Raw genomic sequence first — 27,381 nt, forward strand, 5'->3', positions numbered from 1 at the left:
GAGAAGACACACATCCACACAGCTGGACACTCTACCCTTACAAGCTGGACACTCCACATTCTGCTGCTCCTGGGACAATGAAGAGGTGCGGGGTCACCCCAATACAATGTGGAACATCCTGGGCCCGGCCAGGGTTACCATCTAGTGAGGAGGAGAGCGAGATAAACTAGAAGCTTATGTTTAATAACTAAGAACTAAGTCAGCAATGGGTTAACTACTAATAAAAGGGAACTCTTCAGGCAGGCAGAGCGATCTGCAGGCAGGACCCCAGGGCAGACACATCCGAGAGAGGGGCAGAGACCTCGGCCACGCTGTATCCTGACGACACATGGAATGTCTGGAGTTGACTCGCAGCCGATGCAAGAACCTCTGAAATATTAAAAAAAAAAAAGTCAGGAGACTGGTGGAGACGAAAGACCCTCAGGCCAATGACCAAGAAGGACACAGAACTTCACACAGTTTCAAGAATGGTCAATTGTTTTCATATCACAACCCAACCTATAACATGTCAAGGATGAGAAATACCAGAAACATTGGTTAGAATGTTAGGTGGAGTGGTGGGCTCACGCCAAGGGAGAAGACCAACGGGCCACAAGTGTTGGGTTATAACTCACCTACAAGTTTTGGGAGATTTGTCTCGCCCGTCCACACCAGTAGGGTCCCTTTCAATGACACTGAACTTCTGAAAGGAGAGGATCCAATCTGAATCAGGCAGGGGGTGTCACCGCTCAGACCCCCCAGTAAGCTCAGTCCTCCTCCTGACACTTCCAGCCTTGACTCTGCAGAGTCCGAGGAATATCGAGAAGTTACCTGAAGAACCGAGGAGAGTAAAAACCATGATCAAGGACTGACCACTCATAGACCTTTGGATCTAATGACACCAACAGTTGGAAAAACAGAAGCTCAAGAAGAGTTTGGAGGATATTTTGGGGAGTTGAAGAGACTTCACCCCAAACGTGGGTCTAGATCCACCACTAGAGGTTACTATGATGGGGAACCGAGAGTGAGATCAATCACCTGGATTCCAACTTCCTGGGCGAAGAAGCAGGCGTTGACCAGGTTGACTTTCTTGTCTGCATTTTGGAGAAGACCAATGGCAACAGCTGAGCAGAGGAAGGAGCCATAATTCTTAAGAGCGCCCCCTAGTGGTAGAAGAACACATCTGGTGAGATGGAGACAAAGAAAAAGTTGGGTAAACTGATTTTCCAGACTGTAGAATTCAAGAGGTGAAAGGATCTGAACATCTAATCCTTGGTGTTTGGTTTAGAGAAGAACTGGTGTCCAAAGACTTCACGAGCTCCAGGGTATGGAGGCCTCTCACCTGTAGTGGTCACTTGGATCTCTCCATTGACTTGAGGCAGAAGAGAATGAAGAAGACGACCCAGAGCTTCACCCAACTTTATCCAAGGTTTAGTCTCTGAAGAGAAAGCCTTGGTGAGAGCCGGAGCATTGACCTGAAGGGTAAATAGACTTACATTATGGCTTGTCTTAAGTGTCTCCTCCTTCCTACAGTCCCCAGATATAGAACATGAGCCAAGCAATGGGGGAGGGGTACAAAGTGGTTAACCCCTTGCACCCCAGTCAATAAGTCATGTGATGTCCCAAGGGTGAAGACAAAGAATACAAATGTAGAAGATACTCGGCCAGAGAGGTCCTTGGGGGTCGGTTCTATAGTGTAATGGCCGGTCTGTCCTCGGGGGTCGGTTCTATAGTGTAATGGCCGGTCTGTCCTCGGGGGTCGGTTCTATAGTGTAATGGCCGGTTTGTCCTCGGGGGTCAGTTCTATAGTGTAATGGCCGGTCTGTCCTCGGGGGTCAGTTCTATAGTGTAATGGCCGGTCTGTCCTCGGGGTCAGTTCTATAGTGTAATGGCCGGTCTGTCCTCGGGGGTCAGTTCTATAGTGTAATGGCCGGTCTGTCCTCGGGGTCAGTTCTATAGTGTAATGGCCGGTCTGTCCTCGGGGGTCGGTTCTATAGTGTAATGGCCGGTCTGTCCTCGGGGGTCGGTTCTATAGTGTAATGGCCGGTCTGTCCTCAGGGGTCAGTTCTATAGTGTAATGGCCGGTCTGTCCTCGGGGGTCGGTTCTATAGTGTAATGGCCGGTCTGTCCTCGGGGGTCAGTTCTATAGTGTAATGGCCGGTCTGTCCTCGGGGGTCAGTTCTATAGTGTAATGGCCGGTCTGTCCTCGGGGGTCAGTTCTATAGTGTAATGGCCGGTCTGTCCTCAGGGGTCAGTTCTATAGTGTAATTGCCGGTCTGTCCTCGGGGGTCAGTTCTATAGTGTAATGGCCGGTCTGTCCTCGGGGGTCAGTTCTATAGTGTAATGGCCGGTCTGTCCTCGGGGGTCAGTTCTATAGTGTAATGGCCGGTCTGTCCTCGGGGGTCAGTTCTATAGTGTAATGGCCGGTCTGTCCTCGGGGGTCAGTTCTATAGTGTAATGGCCGGTCTGTCCTCGGGGGTCAGTTCTATAGTGTAATGGCCGGTCTGTCCTCGGGGGTCGGTTCTATAGTGTAATGGCCGGTCTGTCCTCGGGGGTCAGTTCTATAGTGTAATGGCCGGTCTGTCCTCGGGGGTCAGTTCTATAGTGTAATGGCCGGTCTGTCCTCGGGGGTCAGTTCTATAGTGTAATGGCCGGTCTGTCCTCGGGGGTCAGTTCTATAGTGTAATGGCCGGTCTGTCCTCGGGGGTCGGTTCTATAGTGTAATGGCCGGTCTGTCCTCAGGGGTCAGTTCTATAGTGTAATGGCCGGTCTGTCCTCGGGGGTCGGTTCTATAGTGTAATGGCCGGTCTGTCCTCGGGGGTCAGTTCTATAGTGTAATGGCCGGTCTGTCCTCGGGGGTCAGTTCTATAGTGTAATGGCCGGTCTGTCCTCAGGGGTCAGTTCTATAGTGTAATGGCCGGTCTGTCCTCGGGGGTCAGTTCTATAGTGTAATGGCCGGTCTGTCCTCGGGGGTCAGTTCTATAGTGTAATGGCCGGTCTGTCCTCGGGGGTCGGTTCTATAGTGTAATGGCCGGTCTGTCCTCGGGGGTCGGTTCTATAGTGTAATGGCCGGTCTGTCCTCGGGGGTCAGTTCTATAGTGTAATGGCCGGTCTGTCCTCGGGGGTCGGTTCTATAGTGTAATGGCCGGTCTGTCCTCGGGGGTCAGTTCTATAGTGTAATGGCCGGTCTGTCCTCGGGGGTCAGTTCTATAGTGTAATGGCCGGTCTGTCCTCAGGGGTCAGTTCTATAGTGTAATGGCCGGTCTGTCCTCGGGGGTCAGTTCTATAGTGTAATGGCCGGTCTGTCCTCGGGGGTCAGTTCTATAGTGTAATGGCCGGTCTGTCCTCGGGGGTCAGTTCTATAGTGTAATGGCCGGTCTGTCCTCGGGGGTCAGTTCTATAGTGTAATGGCCGGTCTGTCCTCGGGGGTCAGTTCTATAGTGTAATGGCCGGTCTGTCCTCGGGGGTCAGTTCTATAGTGTAATGGCCGGTCTGTCCTCGGGGGTCGGTTCTATAGTGTAATGGCCGGTCTGTCCTCGGGGGTCAGTTCTATAGTGTAATGGCCGGTCTGTCCTCGGGGGTCAGTTCTATAGTGTAATGGCCGGTCTGTCCTCGGGGGTCAGTTCTATAGTGTAATGGCCGGTCTGTCCTCGGGGGTCAGTTCTATAGTGTAATGGCCGGTCTGTCCTCGGGGGTCGGTTCTATAGTGTAATGGCCGGTCTGTCCTCGGGGGTCAGTTCTATAGTGTAATGGCCGGTCTGTCCTCGGGGGTCGGTTCTATAGTGTAATGGCCGGTCTGTCCTCGGGGGTCAGTTCTATAGTGTAATGGCCGGTCTGTCCTCGGGGGTCAGTTCTATAGTGTAATGGCCGGTCTGTCCTCGGGGGTCAGTTCTATAGTGTAATGGCCGGTCTGTCCTCGGGGGTCAGTTCTATAGTGTAATGGCCGGTCTGTCCTCGGGGGTCAGTTCTATAGTGTAATGGCCGGTCTGTCCTCGGGGGTCGGTTCTATAGTGTAATGGCCGGTCTGTCCTCGGGGGTCAGTTCTATAGTGTAATGGCCGGTCTGTCCTCGGGGGTCAGTTCTATAGTGTAATGGCCGGTCTGTCCTCGGGGGTCAGTTCTATAGTGTAATGGCCGGTCTGTCCTCGGGGGTCAGTTCTATAGTGTAATGGCCGGTCTGTCCTCGGGGGTCGGTTCTATAGTGTAATGGCCGGTCTGTCCTCAGGGGTCAGTTCTATAGTGTAATGGCCGGTCTGTCCTCGGGGGTCGGTTCTATAGTGTAATGGCCGGTCTGTCCTCGGGGGTCAGTTCTATAGTGTAATGGCCGGTCTGTCCTCGGGGGTCAGTTCTATAGTGTAATGGCCGGTCTGTCCTCAGGGGTCAGTTCTATAGTGTAATGGCCGGTCTGTCCTCGGGGGTCAGTTCTATAGTGTAATGGCCGGTCTGTCCTCGGGGGTCAGTTCTATAGTGTAATGGCCGGTCTGTCCTCGGGGGTCGGTTCTATAGTGTAATGGCCGGTCTGTCCTCGGGGGTCGGTTCTATAGTGTAATGGCCGGTCTGTCCTCGGGGGTCAGTTCTATAGTGTAATGGCCGGTCTGTCCTCGGGGGTCGGTTCTATAGTGTAATGGCCGGTCTGTCCTCGGGGGTCAGTTCTATAGTGTAATGGCCGGTCTGTCCTCGGGGGTCAGTTCTATAGTGTAATGGCCGGTCTGTCCTCAGGGGTCAGTTCTATAGTGTAATGGCCGGTCTGTCCTCGGGGGTCAGTTCTATAGTGTAATGGCCGGTCTGTCCTCGGGGGTCAGTTCTATAGTGTAATGGCCGGTCTGTCCTCGGGGGTCAGTTCTATAGTGTAATGGCCGGTCTGTCCTCGGGGGTCAGTTCTATAGTGTAATGGCCGGTCTGTCCTCGGGGGTCAGTTCTATAGTGTAATGGCCGGTCTGTCCTCGGGGGTCAGTTCTATAGTGTAATGGCCGGTCTGTCCTCGGGGGTCGGTTCTATAGTGTAATGGCCGGTCTGTCCTCGGGGGTCAGTTCTATAGTGTAATGGCCGGTCTGTCCTCGGGGGTCAGTTCTATAGTGTAATGGCCGGTCTGTCCTCGGGGGTCAGTTCTATAGTGTAATGGCCGGTCTGTCCTCGGGGGTCAGTTCTATAGTGTAATGGCCGGTCTGTCCTCGGGGGTCGGTTCTATAGTGTAATGGCCGGTCTGTCCTCAGGGGTCAGTTCTATAGTGTAATGGCCGGTCTGTCCTCGGGGGTCGGTTCTATAGTGTAATGGCCGGTCTGTCCTCGGGGGTCAGTTCTATAGTGTAATGGCCGGTCTGTCCTCGGGGGTCAGTTCTATAGTGTAATGGCCGGTCTGTCCTCAGGGGTCAGTTCTATAGTGTAATGGCCGGTCTGTCCTCGGGGGTCAGTTCTATAGTGTAATGGCCGGTCTGTCCTCGGGGGTCAGTTCTATAGTGTAATGGCCGATCTGTCCTCGGGGGTCAGTTCTATAGTGTAATGGATGGTAAGGGGTCAACCATGAGCTAGTGAAAGTCCTCTGTGTATCAGTCTACCTTCCTGTAGGGGGCGTACTTGAGGCTTAGCGCACATCTATCACATATATAGATCTGTATACAGATATAGTGCACAGTGATGAGCAGAGGGCAGTGTTCACACCTGATATAATAAAGCATTGGTGCAGGATACGCGTTTAGCAGCAGCTCCTCACACATTTCACACCGGCCTTCTGCCTATTCATGACCATTAGCATGTGAACAGGGCTCCGCCCCCATGACATTGCGCCAGCGGCAACAGGGAGGAGCCAGGCCATTGTGCAGGATCATCTGGTTAACTCCTTACATACTTCAATCCGAAGTGGTCGCACAATGGGAGCGGCACATGAGGCCGATACACGGACCGCGGGAAATTAGCCGGATACTGACTGTGCAGCATGGGGTCTGCACTCGCCGCATCGAGATCCTCCAGACAAAAATGTAACTCAACTAAACCCAATAATCAGCGACCTGAACCCAAGAGGGAGCCGAAAACTCAGACCAGAAGAAAAAGATCTCAGGAGAAACGTCTCAAACAAAAAGTTGTAAATGACTAAACATGAGACTGGCTGATGTGGCCGGAGGTGAGACATGGCGGGGGCGCGGGCGGGGGCTTCCTGTTCTCACCACTGCAGCAGGAGAGTAGGCGGAGGGGCTGCAGAGGGGGCACTGGAGTCTTAGGGGGCCCCTAAAATGTCTGATCCCAATATCAGGAGACCAAATACTAGAAATGGCCCCACAGCTAGAATGTAAAGCTCAGGGCCCAGGAACCTCAGCGATCTGCACCAGACGTGTGGTCACCTCTCCGAGGGCTGCAAAACCACCAGCACAGAAATGTCACCAGAGCAAAACAAAAAGCTTTCCTATAGAGCTGAGCACACACATAGGGACAAGGACCGAAAAACAGAAGGAGCCGCCCGATATCAGGAGACCCCCCAAGGGCAACCCAATCCTGCACCACACAGTCCCACAAATACTAAGAGAGGATTGGAGATCACCCAACAAAGAGATGAGTGACCTGTAATGGCCGGGCCATGTCATGGTCCTCAGGTGTAGAAAGCCCCTGTGCAGGGACCACACCTAGGACTGATCGCAGGGCCGGAGACAGATCCCAAATCTTCAACTGCCAGAGAAGAACGAGACCCCAATCTACACCGCCATTTACAGATTATTTAGAGGATGTGTGCCAAATATATAGGGGTATAGTGAGTGTGCACCACATGTGCGGGGTATAGTGAGTGTGCACCAGATGTGCAGGATATAGTGAGTGTGCACCAGATGTGCGGGGTATAGTGAGTGTGCACCACATGTGCGGGGTATAGTGAGTGTGCACCAGATGTGCAGGATATAGTGAGTGTGCACCAGATGTGCGGGGTATAGTAAGTGTGCACCAGATGTGCAGGATATAGTGAGTGTGCACCAGATGTGCGGGGTATAGTGAGTGTGCACCAGATGTGCGGGGTATAGTGAGTGTGCACCAGATGTGCAGGATATAGTGAGTGTGCACCAGATGTGCGGGGTATAGTGAGTGCGCACCAGATGTGCGGGGTATAGTGAGTGCGCACCAGATGTGCGGGGTATAGTGAGTGCGCACCAGATGTGCAGGATATAGTGAGTGTGCACCAGATGTGCGGGGTATAGTAAGTGTGCACCAGATGTGCAGGATATAGTGAGTGCGCACCAGATGTGCAGGATATAGTGAGTGTGCACCAGATGTGCGGGGTATAGTAAGTGTGCACCAGATGTGCAGGATATAGTGAGTGCGCACCAGATGTGCGGGATAGTGAGTGCGCACCAGATGTGCGGGGTATAGTGAGTGTGCACCAGATGTGCGGGGTACAGTGAGTGTGCACCAGATGTGCGGGGTACAGTGAGTGTGCACCAGATGTGCGGGGTACAGTGAGTGTGCACCAGATGTGCGGGGTATAGTGAGTGTGCACCACATGTGCGGGGTATAGTGAGTGTGCACCAGATGTGCGGGGTATAGTGAGTGTGCACCAGATGTGCGGGGTATAGTGAGTGTGCACCAGATGTGCGGGGTATAGTGAGTGTGCACCACATGTGCGGGGTATAGTGAGTGTGCACCACATGTGCAGGGTATAGTGAGTGTGCATCACATGTGCGGGGTATAGTGAGTGTGCATCACATGTGCGGGGTATAGTGAGTGCGCACCAGATGTGCGGGGTATAGTGAGTGTGCACCAGATGTGCGGGGTATAGTGAGTGTGCACCAGATGTGCGGGGGACACTGCCCTCTGCTGGACAAGGTGTGACCTAGAGACAATCCTGCACTTATAACAATAACTTTATTTATATAGAGCCAACATATTCCGTTGCGCTGTACAAATCAAACATCATGTTTCTCTAGGCACAGAAGTAACTTTTGGGGCTCAGGACCCCCCTAATACTCACCGCCCCCACCAGAGCCCGCTCCTTCACCAGATCCACAATCTGCAGAGCAATCTCCTCCCCGCAGCGGTTCTGAGCCTCGTGTGTACTGGCCCCAAGGTGAGGGAGGCTGACCACTAGGGGGTGCTCTATGAGGGCCCGATCCCGCGGAGGCTCCTGAAACACAGACAATTACTATCAGTTGTCAGATCTCATCTACATCACTGTGTGAGGTGTCAGATCTGTTCCATGTCAGTGTGTGAGGTGTCAGATCTGTTCCATGTCAGTGTGTGAGGTGTCAGATCTGTTCCATGTCAGTGTGTGAGGTGTCAGATCTGTTCCATGTCACTGTGTGAGGTGTCAGATCTGTTCCATGTCAGTGTGTGAGGTGTCAGATCTGTTCCATGTCAGTGTGTGAGGTGTCAGACCTGTTCCATGTCAGTGTGTGAGGTGTCAGACCTGATCCATGTCACTGTGTGAGGTGTCAGACCTGTTCCATGTCACTGTGTGAGGTGTCAGATCTGTTCCATGTCAGTGTGTGAGGTGTCAGACCTGTTCCATGTCACTGTGTGAGGTGTCAGATCTGTTCCATGTCAGTGTGTGAGGTGTCAGACCTGTTCCATGTCACTGTGTGAGGTGTCAGATCTGTTCCATGTCAGTGTGTGAGGTGTCAGACCTGTTCCATGTCAGTGTGTGAGGTGTCAGACCTGTTCCATGTCACTGTGTGAGGTGTCAGACCTGATCCATGTCACTGTGTGAGGTGTCAGACCTGATCCATGTCACTGTGTGAGGTGTCAGACCTGTTCCATGTCACTGTGTGAGGTGTCAGATCTGTTCCATGTCAGTGTGTGAGGTGTCAGATCTGTTCCATGTCACTGTGTGAGGTGTCAGATCTGTTCCATGTCACTGTGTGAGGTGTCAGATCTGTTCCATGTCACTGTGTGAGGTGTCAGATCTGTTCCATGTCACTGTGTGAGGTGTCAGATCTGTTCCATGTCACTGTGTGAGGTGTCAGATCTGTTCCATGTCAGTGTGTGAGGTGTCAGATCTGTTCCATGTCAGTGTGTGAGGTGTCAGTTGTCAGACCTCATGTTTCGGTTGTCAGAGCTCGCTGATGTCATTGTGTGGCTCACCTCAGTGAAGACGTCTAGCCCGGCTCCTCCGCACTGCCCGCTCTCTAGCGCCCTCAGTAGCGCCGCCTCGTCAATGATTCCCCCCCGGGCGCAGTTGATGACCTGAACGCCCCGTCTGCACTTGGAGAAAGCGGCGTCATTTATAAGACCTGGAAAAAAAAGAAGAAAAAAATAAAACCAACATCAATAATGGAGTCGTACAGAGCAGTGTATACCTATAGTACAGGTGTGTACAGAGCAGTGTATACCTATAGTACAGAGCAGTGTATACCTGTAGTACAGGTGAGTACAGAGCCGTGTATACCTATAGTACAGAGCAGTGTATACCTGTAGTACAGGTGAGTACAGAGCCGTGTATACCTATAGTACAGAGCAGTGTATACCTATAGTACAGGTGTGTACAGAGCAGTGTATATCTATAGTACAGAGCAGTGTATACCTATAGTACAGGTGTGTACAGAGCAGTGTATACCTATAGTACAGAGCAGTGTATACCTGTAGTACAGGTGAGTACAGAGCCGTGTATACCTATAGTACAGAGCAGTGTATACCTATAGTACAGGTGTGTACAGAGCAGTGTATATCTATAGTACAGAGCAGTGTATACCTGTAGTACAGGTGTGTACAGAGCCGCGTATACCTATAGTACAGAGCCGTGTATACCTATAGTACAGGTGTGTACAGAGCAGTGTGTACCTATAGTACAGGTGTGTACAGAGCCGTGTATACCTATAGTACAGGTGTGTACAGAGCAGTGTATACCTATAGTACAGGTGTGTACAGAGCAGTGTATACCTATAGTACAGGTGTGTACAGAGCAGTGTATACCTATAGTACAGGTGTGTACAGAGCAGTGTATACCTATAGTACAGGTGTGTACAGAGCCGTGTATACCTATAGTACAGGTGTGTACAGAGCAGTGTATACCTATAGTACAGGTGTGTACAGAGCAGTGTATATCTATAGTACAGAGCCGTGTATACCTATAGTACAGGTGTGTACAGAGCAGTGTATACCTATAGTACAGAGCAGTGTATACCTATAGTACAGGTGTGTACAGAGCCGTGTATACCTATAGTACAGGTGTGTACAGAGCCGTGTATACCTATAGTACAGGTGTGTACAGAGCAGTGTATACCTATAGTACAGGTGTGTACAGAGCCGTGTATACCTATAGTACAGGTGTGTACAGAGCAGTGTATACCTATAGTACAGGTGTGTACAGAGCCGTGTATACCTATAGTACAGGTGTGTACAGAGCCGTGTATACCTATAGTACAGGTGTGTACAGAGCAGTGTATACCTATAGTACAGGTGTGTACAGAGCCGTGTATACCTATAGTACAGGTGAGTACAGAGCAGTGTAAACCTATAGTACAGGTGTGTACAGAGCCGTGTATACCTATAGTACAGGTGTGTACAGAGCAGTGTATATCTATAGTACAGAGCAGTGTATACCTATAGTACAGAGCCGTGTATACCTATAGTACAGAGCAGTGTAAACCTATAGTACAGGTGTGTACAGAGCAGTGTATATCTATAGTACAGAGCCGTGTATACCTATAGTACAGGTGTGTACAGAGCAGTGTATATCTATAGTACAGAGCCGTGTATACCTATAGTACAGGAGTACAGGTGTGTACAGAGCCGTGTATACCTATAGTACAGAGCCGTGTATACCTATAGTACAGGTGAGTACAGAGCCGCGTATACCTATAGTACAGGTGTGTACAGAGCCGTGTATACCTATAGTACAGAGCCGTGTATACCTATAGTACAGGTGTGTACAGAGCAAAGTATACCTATAGTACAGGTGTGTACAGAGCCGTGTATACCTATAGTACAGAGCCGTGTATACCTATAGTACAGAGCAGTGTAAACCTATAGTACAGGTGTGTACAGAGCAGTGTATATCTATAGTACAGAGCCGTGTATACCTATAGTACAGGTGTGTACAGAGCCGTGTATACCTATAGTACAGGTGTGTACAGAGTCGTGTATACCTATAGTACAGGTGTGTACAGAGCAGTGTATACCTATAGTACAGGTGTGTACAGAGCAGTGTATACCTATAGTACAGGTGTGTACAGAGCAGTGTATATCTATAGTACAGAGCCGTGTATACCTATAGTACAGGTGTGTACAGAGCAGTGTATACCTATAGTACAGGTGAGTACAGAGCAGTGTATACCTATAGTACAGGTGTGTACAGAGCAGTGTATACCTATAGTACAGGTGTGTACAGAGCAGTGTATATCTATAGTACAGAGCCGTGTATACCTATAGTACAGGTGTGTACAGAGCCGTGTATACCTATAGTACAGGTGTGTACAGAACCGTGTATACCTATAGTACAGGTGTGTACAGAGCAGTGTATACCTATAGTACAGGTGTGTACAGAGCAGTGTATATCTATAGTACAGAGCCGTGTATACCTATAGTACAGGTGTGTACAGAGCAGTGTATACCTATAGTACAGGTGAGTACAGAGCAGTGTATACCTATAGTACAGGTGAGTACAGAGCAGTGTATACCTATAGTACAGGTGAGTACAGAGCCGTGTATACCTATAGTACAGGTGAGTACAGAGCAGTGTATACCTATAGTACAGGTGAGTACAGAGCAGTGTATACCTATAGTACAGGTGTGTACAGAGCAGTGTATACCTATAGTACAGGTGTGTACAGAGCAGTGTATATCTATAGTACAGAGCCGTGTATACCTATAGTACAGGTGTGTACAGAGCAGTGTATACCTATAGTACAGGTGAGTACAGAGCAGTGTATACCTATAGTACAGGTGAGTACAGAGCAGTGTATACCTATAGTACAGGTGAGTACAGAGCCGTGTATACCTATAGTACAGGTGAGTACAGAGCAGTGTATACCTATAGTACAGGTGTGTACAGAGCAGTGTATATCTATAGTAAAGAGCCGTGTATACCTATAGTACAGGTGAGTACAGAGCAGTGTATACCTATAGTACAGGTGTGTACAGAGCAGTGTATACCTATAGTACAGAGCCGTGTATACCTATAGTACAGGTGAGTACAGAGCAGTGTATATCTATAGTACAGAGCCGCGTATACCTATAGTACAGGTGTGTACAGAGCCGTGTATACCTATAGTACAGGTGTGTACAGAGCCGCGTATACCTATAGTACAGAGCAGTGTATACCTATAGTACAGGTGTGTACAGAGCCGCGTATACCTATAGTACAGAGCAGTGTATACCTATAGTACAGGTGTGTACAGAGCAGTGTATACCTATAGTACAGAGCCGTGTATACCTATAGTACAGGTGTGTACAGAGCCGTGTATACCTATAGTACAGGTGTGTACAGAGCAGTGTATATCTATAGTACAGAGGCGTGTATACCTATAGTACAGGTGTGTACAGAGCAGTGTATACCTATAGTACAGGTGTGTACAGAGCAGTGTATATCTATAGTACAGAGCCGCGTATACCTATAGTACAGGTGTGTACAGAGCCGTGTATACCTATAGTACAGGTGTGTACAGAGCCGCGTATACCTATAGTACAGAGCAGTGTATACCTATAGTACAGGTGTGTACAGAGCCGCGTATACCTATAGTACAGAGCAGTGTATACCTATAGTACAGGTGTGTACAGAGCAGTGTATACCTATAGTACAGAGCCGTGTATACCTATAGTACAGGTGTGTACAGAGCCGCGTATACCTATAGTACAGAGCAGTGTATACCTATAGTACAGGTGTGTACAGAGCAGTGTATACCTATAGTACAGGTGTGTACAGAGCCGTGTATACCTATAGTACAGAGCAGTGTATACCTATAGTACAGGTGTGTACAGAGCCGCGTATACCTATAGTACAGGTGTGTACAGAGCCGTGTATACCTATAGTACAGGTGTGTACAGAGCCGCGTATACCTATAGTACAGGTGTGTACAGAGCCGCGTATACCTATAGTACAGGTGTGTACAGAGCCGCGTATACCTGTAGTACAGGTGTGTACAGAGCCGTGTATACCTATAGTACAGAGCAGTGTATACCTATAGTACAGAGCCGTGTATACCTGTAGTACAGAGCAGTGTATACCTGTAGTACAGGTGTGTACAGAGCAGTGTATACCTATAGTACAGAGCAGTGTATACCTATAGTACAGGTGTGTACAGAGCAGTGTATACCTATAGTACAGGTGTGTACAGAGCCGTGTATACCTATAGTACAGGTGTGTACAGAGCCGTGTATACCTATAGTACAGGTGTGTACAGAGCAGTGTATACCTATAGTACAGGTGTGTACAGAGCCGTGTATACCTATAGTACAGGTGTGTACAGAGCAGTGTATACCTATAGTACAGGTGTGTACAGAGCCGTGTATACCTATAGTACAGGTGTGTACAGAGCAGTGTATACCTATAGTACAGGTGTGTACAGAGCCGTGTATACCTATAGTACAGGTGTGTACAGAGCCGTGTATACCTATAGTACAGAGCAGTGTATACCTATAGTACAGGTGTGTACAGAGCCGCGTATACCTATAGTACAGGTGTGTACAGAGCCGCGTATACCTGTAGTACAGGTGTGTACAGAGCCGTGTATACCTATAGTACAGAGCAGTGTATACCTATAGTACAGAGCAGTGTATATCTATAGTACAGAGCCGTGTATACCTATAGTACAGGTGTGTACAGAGCCGTGTATACCTATAGTACAGGTGTGTACAGAGCCGCGTATACCTATAGTACAGGTGTGTACAGAGCCGTGTATACCTATAGTACAGGTGTGTACAGAGCAGTGTATACCTATAGTACAGGTGTGTACAGAGCAGTGTATACCTATAGTACAGAGCCGTGTATACCTATAGTACAGGTGTGTACAGAGCCGTGTATACCTATAGTACAGGTGTGTACAAAGCAGTGTATACCTATAGTACAGGTGTGTACAGAGCAGTGTATACCTATAGTACAGAGCCGTGTATACCTATAGTACAGGTGTGTACAGAGCCGCGTATACCTATAGTACAGGTGTGTACAGAGCCGTGTATACCTATAGTACAGAGCCGTGTATACCTATAGTACAGGTGTGTACAGAGCCGTGTATACCTATAGTACAGGTGTGTACAGAGCCGTGTATACCTATAGTACAGGTGTGTACAGAGCCGTGTATACTTATAGTACAGGTGTGTACAAAGCAGTGTATACCTATAGTACAGGTGTGTACAGAGCAGTGTATACCTATAGTACAGAGCCGTGTATACCTATAGTACAGGTGTGTACAGAGCCGTGTATACCTATAGTACAGAGCAGTGTATACCTATAGTACAGGTGTGTACAGAGCAGTGTATACCTATAGTACAGGTGTGTACAGAGCCATGTATACCTATAGTACAGAGCCGTGTATACCTATAGTACAGGTGTGTACAGAGCAGTGTATACCTATAGTACAGGTGTGTACAGAGCAGTGTATACCTATAGTACAGGTGTGTACAGAGCAGTGTATACCTATAGTACAGGTGAGTACAGAGCAGTGTATACCTATAGTACAGAGCCGTGTATACCTGTAGTACAGGTGTGTACAGAGCCGTGTATACCTATAGTAGAGGAGCAGGAGAGGGCTGTATACCTCTGGTGCAGGAGATACAGTAGGAGGAGAGTACAGAGCCGCGTATACCTGTAGTTGAAGGCAGGAGAGGAGTGTGGACAGTGATATAATCGCACTGTGCCCAGATTTCATCCAGAGGAAACTGTTGGACCCCAAACTCTGCTGTGACCTCTGGGGGGATTATGGGGTCATATCCGATGGTCTATCAGACATAGAAGAAGAACGTAAAGGAGGTGACGAGGAGAAAGAGAGTAAGCATGGAGGAAACAGCATGGTGGAGAGTCAAGGACCCAAATGGAAAGAACTGAAGAGTCCGGAGAAGCAGAGAGTCCAGAGAAGAAGTGGAGAGTCCAGAGAGGCAGAGAGTCCGGAGAGGCGGAGAGTCCGGAGAGGCAGAGAGTCCGGAGAGGCAGAGAGTCCGGAGAGGCAGAGAGTCCGGAGAGGCAGAGAGTCCGGAGAGGCAGAGAGTCCGGAGAGGCAGAGAGTCCGGAGAGGCAGAGAGTCCGGAGAGGCAGAGAGTCCGGAGAGGCAGAGAGTCCGGAGAGGCAGAGAGTCCGGAGAGGCAGAGAGTCCGGAGAGGCAGAGAGTCCGGAGAGGCAGAGAGTCCGGAGAGGCAGAGAGTCCGGAGAGGCAGAGAGTCCGGAGAGGCAGAGAGTCCGGAGAGGCAGAGAGTCCGGAGAGGCAGAGAGTCCGGAGAGGCAGAGAGTCCGGAGAGGCAGAGAGTCCGGAGAGGCAGAGAGTCCGGAGAGGCAGAGAGTCCGGAGAGGCAGAGAGTCCGGAGAGGCAGAGAGTCCGGAGAGGCAGAGAGTCCGGAGAGGCAGAGAGTCCGGAGAGGCAGAGAGTCCGGAGAGGCAGAGAGTCCGGAGAGGCAGAGAGTCCGGAGAGGCAGAGAGTCCGGAGAGGCAGAGAGTCCGGAGAGGCAGAGAGTCCGGAGAGGCAGAGAGTCCGGAGAGGCAGAGAGTCCGGAGAGGCAGAGAGTCCGGAGAGGCAGAGAGTCCGGAGAGGCGGAGAGTCCACAGAGGCGGAGAGTCCAAAGAGGCGGAGAGTCCGGAGAGGCGGAGAGTCCGGAGAGGCAGAGAGTCCGGAGAGGCAGAGAGTCCGGAGAGGCAGAGAGTCCGGAGAGGCAGAGAGTCCGGAGAGGCAGAGAGTCCGGAGAGGCAGAGAGTCCGGAGAGGCAGAGAGTCCGGAGAGGCGGAGAGTCCGGAGAGGCGGAGAGTCCGGAGGGGCGGAGAGTCCACAGAGGCGGAGAGTCCACAGAGGCGGAGAGTCCACAGAGGCGGAGAGTCCACAGAGGCGGAGAGTCCACAGAGGCGGAGAGTCCACAGAGGCGGAGAGTCCACAGAGGCGGAGAGTCCACAGAGGCGGAGAGTCCACAGAGGCGGAGAGTCCACAGAGGCGGAGAGTCCACAGAGGCGGAGAGTCCAAAGAGGCGGAGAGTCCGGAGAGGCGGAGAGTCCGGAGGGGCGGAGAGTCCACAGAGGCGGAGAGTCCACAGAGGCGGAGAGTCCACAGAGGCGGAGAGTCCACAGAGGCGGAGAGTCCACAGAGGCGGAGAGTCCACAGAGGCGGAGAGTCCACAGAGGCGGAGAGTCCACAGAGGCGGAGAGTCCACAGAGGCGGAGAGTCCACAGAGGCGGAGAGTCCACAGAGGCGGAGAGTCCACAGAGGCGGAGAGTCCACAGAGGCGGAGAGTCCACAGAGGCGGAGAGTCCACAGAGGCAGAGAGTCCAAAGAGGCAGAGAGTCCAAAGAGGCAGAGAGTCCAAAGAGGCAGAGAGTCCAAAGAGGCAGAGAGTCCAAAGAGGCAGAGAGTCCAAAGAGGCAGAGAGTCCAAAGAGGCAGAGAGTCCAAAGAGGCAGAGAGTCCAAAGAGGCAGAGAGTCCAAAGACTGGAAGAGTCTGGAGGGGCGGAGAGTCCGCAGAGGCGGAGAGTCCGCAGAGGCGGAGAGTCCAGAGAGTGGAAGATTCTGGAGAGGGGGAGAGTCCAAAGAGGGGGAGAGTCCAAAGAGGGGGAGAGTCCAAAGAGGGGGAGAGTCCAAAGAGGGGGAGAGTCCAAAGAGGGGGAGAGTCCAAAGAGGGGGAGGTTCCGGAGAGTGGAAGAGTCCAGAGAGGCGGAGAGTCCACAGGATATAAAGAGAATTGAGGAGACCATGGGATGGAGATGAGATGAATGGAGAATGATGAGAAGACCATGAATGGAGAGAAGTCCATGGAGGGTCCTCAGCACTCTCACCTTCATCTGGAACGACTGCATCCTTATTGCCACTTCTTTCCCGATGCGTCCAAGCCCCAGGATTCCCAGCGTCTTGCCATGCAGCTCAGAGCCCATGTACTGGGGGGTAGAGGATGGTTAGTGCTGGTTCTTACTGGTTTGGCTGACAATACTGGTCCCTACCCTAGAGCTGAGCTCTTCAGAGCAACCCCTGCAGGCCACGGTGGGTCTTTTTGTGACACATTTTTCTCCCCCTCATTACTCAGAACCTTCCTGACAGTAATCTCGGGGTCCTCACCTTCTTCCGGTCCCACTTGCCATTCTTCATTGATGCTGCAGCTTGAGGGATCTGCCTATAAAGCAGACAATTATACAAGTGATATTGAATCTGCCTATAAAGCAGACAATTATACAAGTGATATTGAGTAACCCCCCACCCCCAAACATCAAAGAGAAGAAGACAAGACCTGGACTGCCTTAGAGGAGGATCACAGGAGTCCCCAAAAGTAAGTCCCAGCCACCACTTCATGCCCCACATCTGGTCTACTCACCGGGACAGGCTGAGGATGAGGCCGCACGTCAGCTCTGCAGCGCTGAGACTGTTTCCGGTGGGCGTGCTGGATGGCGAGAAAGACAGGTAAGCGACCCCTCAAACTGGACAGACGCCCCCTAAGACTCTGAGCTAATACAATGCAAGGAAATCTACAGCAAGAAACAAGAACGCAAACGAGTGCCCTGGTGCGAAACGAGATATTAGGTAAGAGAGGGCAGAGGTCAACCCAGCACAAAGCCCGGAGATCAGGGCGCAGACGCTCAGGCTGTATATAGACACAGCCCTATAAGGGCATCGATACGAGGGGCGGCCTGACTGCAAGACATCCAAGACTGTACCGGAACCACCGGAACCTTCTAAGGAAAATAACCAAGACCTGCCCCAGGTTCTTTACACCATTACAGGTCACATCTTCTTCTCCATAGACGTCTTACATGATTCGGAGACAGTTATGTGACAGGTTCTCCTCCATCTTCTGTCACTAATATTCGGCAGCTCAGAGAGAACTGCAAACTACAGACAGACGGGAAGACGGTCACCAAACCCTGACTAAGTCCTATCCACATATAGAGAGCCGGAGCTGTCCTCAGAGTCCCGCCGCGGGTCTCATCACTTTACAGTCCAGGCTTCCTTCATATATTCATTCTTATACATTTGGTGTATTTGCAGAAGTTTTTGTAGATTGTGTGCCCCCTATAGGGATATATGACATAGGAATCACAATCTACATCTTTCCTACCAGTATGTCTTTGGTGTATGGGAGGAAATCCACACAACCACGGGGAGAACATACAAACTCCTTGCAGATGTTGTCCTTGGCAGGATTGGAGCCCAGGACTCCATCCCCTGCAGTGCTAACCACTGAGCCACTGCCTTCCCCTCTTTTTGTACTGCTCATAGATGGGATTTCTTTGGCTTATGAAACCTCTGGGTTATCTCTACATTATAACAGTCCCTGACCAGGACACAAGGGGGCGCCATCACATGAGGTTCTTACTTCATTACAATGATCCCCCTCTTGCTGGCGGCCTCCACATCCACATTGTCCACTCCCGTTCCTGCTCTTCCCACCACCTTCAGCCGCGTTCCAGCAGTCAGGACATCAGAGGTGACCTTAGTGGCTGAGCGGACAATTAGCCCATCATAGTCCTGGAGGGACAAAGACCAAAACCAATGAGATACCCCAAATAATCGTAAGGCCGGAGACCCCAAAATGTGCGAGAACAAGTCACTTTGGCACATATACAGCAAGGCAGGTCTACAGACTACGGAACAGTGCACAGTACCACTTTTATAGTCCTGTATATATAGGCAGTGCACAGTACCACTTCTTATCTCCTGTATATACGGACAGTGCACAGTACCACTTCTATAGTCCTGTATATATAGGCAGTGCACAGTACCACTTCTTATCTCCTGTATATATAGGCAGTGCACAGTACCACTTCTTATCTCCTGTATATATAGGCAGTGCACAGTACCACTTCTTATCTCCTGTATATACGGACAGTGCACAGTACCACTTCTATAGTCCTGTATATATGGACAGTGCACAGTACCACTTCTTATCTCCTGTATATACGGACAGTGCACAGTACCACTTCTATAGTCCTGTATATATAGGCAGTGCACAGTACCACTTCTTATCTCCTGTATATATAGGCAGTGCACAGTACCACTTCTTATCTCCTGTATATATAGGCAGTGCACAGTACCACTTCTTATCTCCTGTATATATAGGCAGTGCACAGTACCACTTCTATAGTCCTGTATATACGGACAGTGCACAGTACCACTTCTTATCTCCTGTATATATGGACAGTGCACAGTACCACTTTTATAGTCCTGTATATATGGACAGTGCACAGTACCACTTCTATAGTCCTGTATATATAGGCAGTGCACAGTACCACTTCTATAGTCCTGTATATACGGACAGTGCACAGTACCACTTCTATAGTCCTGTATATATGGACAGTGCACAGTACCACTTCTATAGTCCTGTATATATGGACAGTGCACAGTACCACTTCTATAGTCCTGTATATATAGGCAGTGCACAGTACCACTTCTATAGTCCTGTATATACGGACAGTGCACAGTACCACTTCTATAGTCCTGTATATATGGACAGTGCACAGTACCACTTCTATAGTCCTGTATATATGGACAGTGCACAGTACCACTTCTATAGTCCTGTATATATGGACAGTGCACAGTACTACTTCTATAGTCCTGTATATATAGGCAGTGCACAGTACCACTTCTATAGTCCTGTATATATAGGCAGTGCACAGTACCACTTCTATAGTCCTGTATATACGGACAGTGCACAGTACCACTTCTATAGTCCTGTATATATGGACAGTGCACAGTACCACTTCTATAGTCCTGTATATATAGGCAGTGCACAGTACCACTTCTATAGTCCTGTATATATGGACAGTGCACAGTACTACTTCTCCTGTATATATGGACAGTGCACAGTACCACTTCTTATCTCCTGTATATACGGACAGTTCACAGTACCACTTCTTATCTCCTGTATATATGGACAGTGCACAGTACCACTTCTATAGTCCTGTATATATGGACAGTGCACAGTACCACTTCTATAGTCCTGTATATATAGGCAGTGCACAGTACCACCTCTATAGTCCTGTATATATGGACGGTGCACAGTACCACTTCTTATCTCCTGTATGTATGGACAGTGCACAGTACCACTTCTATAGTCCTGTATATATAGGCAGTGCACAGTACCACTTCTTATCTCCTGTATATATAGACAGTGCACAGTACCACCTCTATAGTCCTGTATATATGGACGGTGCACAGTACCACTTCTTATCTCCTGTATATTTAGACAGTGCACAGTACCACTTCTATAGTCCTGTATATACGGACAGTGCACAGTACTACTTCTCTCCTGTATATATAGGCAGTGCACAGTACCACTTCTTATCTCCTGTATGTATGGACAGTGCACAGTACCACTTCTATAGTCCTGTATGTATAGACAGTGCACAGTACCACCTCTATAGTCCTGTATATATGGACGGTGCACAGTACCACTTCTTATCTCCTGTATATATGGACAGTGCACAGTACCACTTCTATAGTCCTGTATATATAGGCAGTGCACAGTACCACTTCTTATCTCCTGTATATATAGACAGTGCACAGTACCACCTCTATAGTCCTGTATATATGGACAGTGCACAGTACCACTTCTTATCTCCTGTATGTATGGACAGTGCACAGTACCACTTCTATAGTCCTGTATATATGGATAGTGCACAGTACCACTTCTTATCTCCTGTATATATGGACGGTGCACAGTACCACTTCTTATCTCCTGTATATATGGACAGTGCACAGTACCACTTCTTATCTCCTGTATATATGGACAGTGCACAGTACCACTTCTTATCTCCTGTATATATGGACAGTGCACAGTACCACTTCTTATCTCCTGTATATACGGACAGTGCACAGTACCACTTCTTATCTCCTGTATATACGGACAGTGCACAGTACCACTTCTCTCCTGTATATACGGACAGTGCACAGTACCACTTCTCTCCTGTATATACGGACAGTGCACAGTACCACTTCTCTCCTGTATATATGGACAGTGCACAGTACCACTTCTCTCCTGTGTATATGGACAGTGCACAGTACCACTTCTCTCGTGTATATACGGACAGTGCACAGTACCACTTCTTATCTCCTGTATATACGGACAGTGCACAGTACCACTTCTTATCTCCTGTATATACGGACAGTGCACAGTACCACTTCTCTCCTGTATATACGGGCAGTGCACAGTACCACTTCTTATCTCCTGTATATACGGACAGTGCACAGTACCACTTCTCTCCTGCATATACGGACAGTGCACAGTACCACTTCTCTCGTGTATATACGGACAGTGCACAGTACCACTTCTCTCCTGTATATACGGACAGTGCACAGTACCACTTCTCTTCTCCTGTGTATACGGACAGTGCACAGTACTACTTCTCTCCTGTATATACGGACAGTGCACAGTACCACTTCTTATCTCCTGTATATACGGACAGTGCACAGTACCACTTCTTATCTCCTGTATATACGGACAGTGCACAGTACCACTTCTCTCCTGTATATACGGACAGTGCACAGTACCACTTCTCTCCTGTATATACGGACAGTGCACAGTACCACTTCTCTCCTGTATATATGGACAGTGCACAGTACCACTTCTTATCTCCTGTATATACGGACAGTGCACAGTACCACTTCTTATCTCCTGTATATACGGACAGTGCACAGTACCACTTCTTATCTCCTGTATATACGGACAGTGCACAGTACCACTTCTCTCCTGTATATACGGACAGTGCACAGTACCACTTCTCTCCTGTATATGGACAGTGCACAGTACCACTTCTCTCCTGTATATACGGACAGTGCACAGTACCACTTCTTATCTCCTGTATATATGGACAGTGCACAGTACCACTTCTTATCTAATGTATATATGGACAGTGCACAGTACCACTTCTTATCTCCTGTATATACGGACAGTGCACAGTACCACTTCTCTCCTGTATATACGGACATTGCACAGTACCACTTCTCCTGTATATACGGACAGTGCACAGTACCACTTCACTCCTGTATATACGGACAGTGCACAGTACCACTTCTCTCCTGTATATACGGACAGTGCACAGTACCACTTCTCTCCTGTATATATGGACAGTGCACAGTACCACTTCTCTCCTGTGTATATGGACAGTGCACAGTACCACTTCTCTCGTGTATATACGGACAGTGCACAGTACCACTTCTCTCCTGTATATACGGACAGTGCACAGTACCACTTCTCTCGTGTATATACGGACAGTGCACAGTACCACTTCTCTCCTGTATATACGGACAGTGCACAGTACCACTTCTCTCCTGTATATACGGACAGTGCACAGTACCACTTCTCTCCTGTATATACGGACAGTGCACAGTACCACTTCTTATCTCCTGTATATACGGACAGTGCACAGTACCACTTCTTATCTCCTGTATATACGGACAGTGCACAGTACCACTTCTTATCTCCTGTATATACGGACAGTGCACAGTACCACTTCTCTCCTGTATATACGGACAGTGCACAGTACCACTTCTCTCCTGTATATACGGACAGTGCACAGTACCACTTCTCTCCTGTATATATGGACAGTGCACAGTACCACTTCTCTCCTGTGTATATGGACAGTGCACAGTACCACTTCTCTCGTGTATATACGGACAGTGCACAGTACCACTTCTCTCCTGTATATACGGACAGTGCACAGTACCACTTCTCTCGTGTATATACGGACAGTGCACAGTACCACTTCTCTCCTGTATATACGGACAGTGCACAGTACCACTTCTCTCCTGTATATACGGACAGTGCACAGTACCACTTCTCTCCTGTATATACGGACAGTGCACAGTACCACTTCTTATCTCCTGTATATACGGACAGTGCACAGTACCACTTCTTATCTCCTGTATATACGGACAGTGCACAGTACCACTTCTCTCCTGTATATACGGACAGTGCACAGTACCACTTCTCTCCTGTATATACGGACAGTGCACAGTACCACTTCTCTCCTGTATATACGGACAGTGCACAGTACCACTTCTTATCTCCTGTATATACGGACAGTGCACAGTACCACTTATCTCCTGTATATACGGACAGTGCACAGTACCACTTCTTATCTCCTGTATATACGGACAGTGCACAGTACCACTTCTCTCCTGTGTATATGGACAGTGCACAGTACCACTTCTCTCCTGTGTATATGGACAGTGCACAGTACCACTTCTCTCCTGTATATACGGACAGTGCACAGTACCACTTCTTATCTCCTGTATATACGGACAGTGCACAGTACCACTTCTTATCTCCTGTATATACGGACAGTGCACAGTACCACTTCTCTCCTGTATATACGGACAGTGCACAGTACCACTTCTCTCCTGTATATGGACAGTGCACAGTACCACTTCTCTCCTGTATATACGGACAGTGCACAGTACCACTTCTCTCCTGTATATACGGACAGTGCACAGTACCACTTCTCTCGTGTATATACGGACAGTGCACAGTACCACTTCTCTCGTGTATATACGGACAGTGCACAGTACCACTTCTCTTCTCCTGTGTATATGGACAGTGCACAGTACCACTTCTCTCCTGTATATACGGACAGTGCACAGTACCACTTCTCTCCTGTGTATATGGACAGTGCACAGTACCACTTCTCTCCTGTGTATATGGACAGTGCACAGTACCACTTCTCTCCTGTATATATGGCAGTGCACAGTACCACTTCTCCTGTATATATGGACAGTGCACAGTACCACTTCTTATCTCCTGTATGTATGGACAGTGCACAGTACCACTTCTTATCTCCTGTATATACGGACAGTGCACAGTACCACTTCTCTCCTGTATATACGGACAGTGCACAGTACCACTTCTCTCCTGTATATATGGACAGTGCACAGTACCACTTCTCTCCTGTATATACGGACAGTGCACAGTACCACTTCTCTCCTGTATATACGGACAGTGCACAGTACCACTTCTCTCCTGTGTATACGGACAGTGCACAGTACCACTTCTCTCCTGTATATATGGCAGTGCACAGTACCACTTCTCCTGTATATATGGACAGTGCACAGTACCACTTCTTATCTCCTGTATGTATGGACAGTGCACAGTACCACTTCTTATCTCCTGTATATACGGACAGTGCACAGTACCACTTCTCTCCTGTATATACGGACAGTGCACAGTACCACTTCTCTCCTGTATATATGGACAGTGCACAGTACCACTTCTCTCCTGTATATATGGACAGTGCACAGTACCACTTCTCTCCTGTATATATGGACAGTGCACAGTACCACTTCTCTCCTGTATATATGGACAGTGCACAGTACCACTTCTCTCCTGTGTATATGGACAGTGCACAGTACCACTTCTCTCCTGTATATACGGACAGTGCACAGTACCACTTCTCTCCTGTATATACGGACAGTGCACAGTACCACTTCTCTCCTGTATATACGGACAGTGCACAGTACCACTTCTCTCCTGTGTATACGGACAGTGCACAGTACCACTTCTCTCCTGTATATATGGACAGTGCACAGTACCACTTCTCTCCTGTATATATGGACAGTGCACAGTACCACTTCTCTCCTGTATATACGGACAGTGCACAGTACCACTTCTCTCGTGTATATACGGACAGTGCACAGTACCACTTCTCTCGTGTATATACGGACAGTGCACAGTACCACTTCTCTTCTCCTGTGTATATGGACAGTGCACAGTACCACTTCTCTCCTGTATATACGGACAGTGCACAGTACCACTTCTCTCCTGTGTATATGGACAGTGCACAGTACCACTTCTCTCCTGTGTATATGGACAGTGCACAGTACCACTTCTCTCCTGTATATATGGCAGTGCACAGTACCACTTCTCCTGTATATATGGACAGTGCACAGTACCACTTCTTATCTCCTGTATGTATGGACAGTGCACAGTACCACTTCTTATCTCCTGTATATACGGACAGTGCACAGTACCACTTCTCTCCTGTATATACGGACAGTGCACAGTACCACTTCTCTCCTGTATATATGGACAGTGCACAGTACCACTTCTCTCCTGTATATACGGACAGTGCACAGTACCACTTCTCTCCTGTATATACGGACAGTGCACAGTACCACTTCTATCCTGTGTATACGGACAGTGCACAGTACCACTTCTCTCCTGTATATATGGCAGTGCACAGTACCACTTCTCCTGTATATATGGACAGTGCACAGTACCACTTCTTATCTCCTGTATGTATGGACAGTGCACAGTACCACTTCTTATCTCCTGTATATACGGACAGTGCACAGTACCACTTCTCTCCTGTATATATGGACAGTGCACAGTACCACTTCTCTCCTGTATATATGGACAGTGCACAGTACCACTTCTCTCCTGTGTATATGGACAGTGCACAGTACCACTTCTCTCCTGTATATATGGACAGTGCACAGTACCACTTCTCTCCTGTATATATGGACAGTGCACAGTACCACTTCTCTCCTGTATATATGGACAGTGCACAGTACCACTTCTCTCCTGTATATATGGACAGTGCACAGTACCACTTCTCTCCTGTGTATATGGACAGTGCACAGTACCACTTCTCTCCTGTATATACGGACAGTGCACAGTACCACTTCTCTCCTGTATATACGGACAGTGCACAGTACCACTTCTCTCCTGTATATATGGACAGTGCACAGTACCACTTCTCTCCTGTATATATGGACAGTGCACAGTACCACTTCTCTCCTGTATATATGGACAGTGCACAGTACCACTTCTCTCCTGTATATATGGACAGTGCACAGTACCACTTCTCTCCTGTGTATATGGACAGTGCACAGTACCACTTCTCTCCTGTATATACGGACAGTGCACAGTACCACTTCTCTCCTGTATATACGGACAGTGCACAGTACCACTTCTCTCCTGTATATATGGACAGTGCACAGTACCACTTCTCTCCTGTATATATGGACAGTGCACAGTACCACTTCTCTCCTGTATATATGGACAGTGCACAGTACCACTTCTCTCCTGTATATATGGACAGTGCACAGTACCACTTCTCTCCTGTATATATGGACAGTGCACAGTACCACTTCTCTCCTGTATATATGGACAGTGCACAGTACCACTTCTTATCTCCTGTAGTATAGCTGAGTCTGCAGCTTGTGCTGGTGATTCCTGGTGACAGTCCCCCCCCCCCCCCCCCCTTGTCCCTGTTGCCCCTCCCCCTCCTCTGGGCTCAGACATTCCACTGGTCACATGACACAAGTCTCTGTCTCTTATTCTACAATGTAAAGAGACAAGTTGCAATGTAACAATAAACAATGTATCAGCCAGGGCGAGAGACCCCTCCAAATCCAGGGAACACCTCAGTACACCCTCCCCCCTCCTCCTCCTCACTCCCCGCCCCCTCTGCTGACACCTTCGGCTTCTCTTGCATCAGACTTCAATGCGGTTTCCATCAGCTGAGCCTGTGATCTGCAGAGCATTGCACTCCAGTATAGGTAGAAGTGATCCTCAGCCTGCAGACTATCACTCCTGGCTACACTACACAGGTCTGCTGCAGAGCATTGCACTCCCCTATAGAATGAGATCATCTGCAGATCTTCGCCCCATCATGCACAGTGTGCACACAGACCACTCACCTTTATCTGGGAGAGCAGCTCCTGGGGGCTCAGGCCGGGGGTCTCCGTCACCTCAATGCCCCCCTGAGAGCGCAGAATGTGGGCACAGGCCGGGGCCAGGCTGTCGCTGATCAGCACCCGTCTAATGTCTGATAGAGCCATCGGGGTAGTCGGCTGTCGGCTGTCTCAGGCCCCGGTGTAGTCGGCGGTCTCCTCAGTCTTTCTTCTCTGCAGTCTCCAGCCCGGACAATGCGGTTATTATTCCAGTCACATCCAGACTGAGCCCTCACGTTTTCCAAATCAGTGAATTTCAAATCTCCTCCTCTCCTCCCCCTGACAGCCCATAACAGCCCCTCTCCTCCCCCTGACAGCCCATAACAGCCCCTCTCCTCCCCCTGACAGCCCATAACAGCCCATAACAGCCCCTCTCCTCCCCCTGACAGCCCATAACAGCCCATAACAGCCCCTCTCCTCCCCCTGACAGCCCATAACAGCCCCTCTCCTCCCCCTGACAGCCCATAACAGTCCATAACAGCCCCTCTCCTCCCCCTGACAGCCCATAACAGCCCATAACAGCCCATAACAGCCCCTCTCCCCCCCTCTCCTCCTCCCCCTGACAGCCCCTCTCCTCCCCCTCTCCTCCCCCTCTCCTCCCCCTCTCTTCCTCCCCCTGACAACCCATAACAGCCCCTCTCCTCCCCT

The 27,381-nt window shown here is 49.3% G+C and overlaps 1 protein-coding gene across 2 annotated transcripts; it reads right to left on the bottom strand.

Annotated features, from left to right (window-relative positions):
- Positions 1 to 148: 148 nt before the first annotated feature.
- PHGDH (phosphoglycerate dehydrogenase) lies at positions 149 to 27,011 on the bottom strand. 2 transcript variants are annotated; one of them, XM_075285239.1, is made up of 12 exons: positions 26,701 to 27,011; positions 18,380 to 18,531; positions 17,381 to 17,446; positions 17,128 to 17,182; positions 16,851 to 16,949; positions 14,689 to 14,821; positions 9,032 to 9,180; positions 7,923 to 8,075; positions 1,322 to 1,454; positions 1,018 to 1,142; positions 615 to 810; positions 150 to 369 (listed from the first exon to the last, which is right to left on the bottom strand). In XM_075285239.1, the coding sequence occupies exons 1-12, from the start codon at positions 26,839 to 26,841 to the stop codon at positions 236 to 238; spliced, it is 1,536 nt and encodes a 511-aa protein (XP_075141340.1). In that variant the 5' UTR covers positions 26,842 to 27,011; the 3' UTR covers positions 150 to 235. The 2 variants fall into 2 exon arrangements, with proteins under 2 accessions (XP_075141341.1, XP_075141340.1); XM_075285240.1 differs by lacking the exon at positions 16,851 to 16,949 and having other exon boundaries at positions 149 to 369.
- Positions 27,012 to 27,381: the final 370 nt, after the last annotated feature.

This window comes from Leptodactylus fuscus, chromosome 8, assembly GCF_031893055.1.
Source record: "Leptodactylus fuscus isolate aLepFus1 chromosome 8, aLepFus1.hap2, whole genome shotgun sequence".
NCBI classification, from domain to species: Eukaryota; Metazoa; Chordata; class Amphibia; order Anura; family Leptodactylidae; genus Leptodactylus; species Leptodactylus fuscus.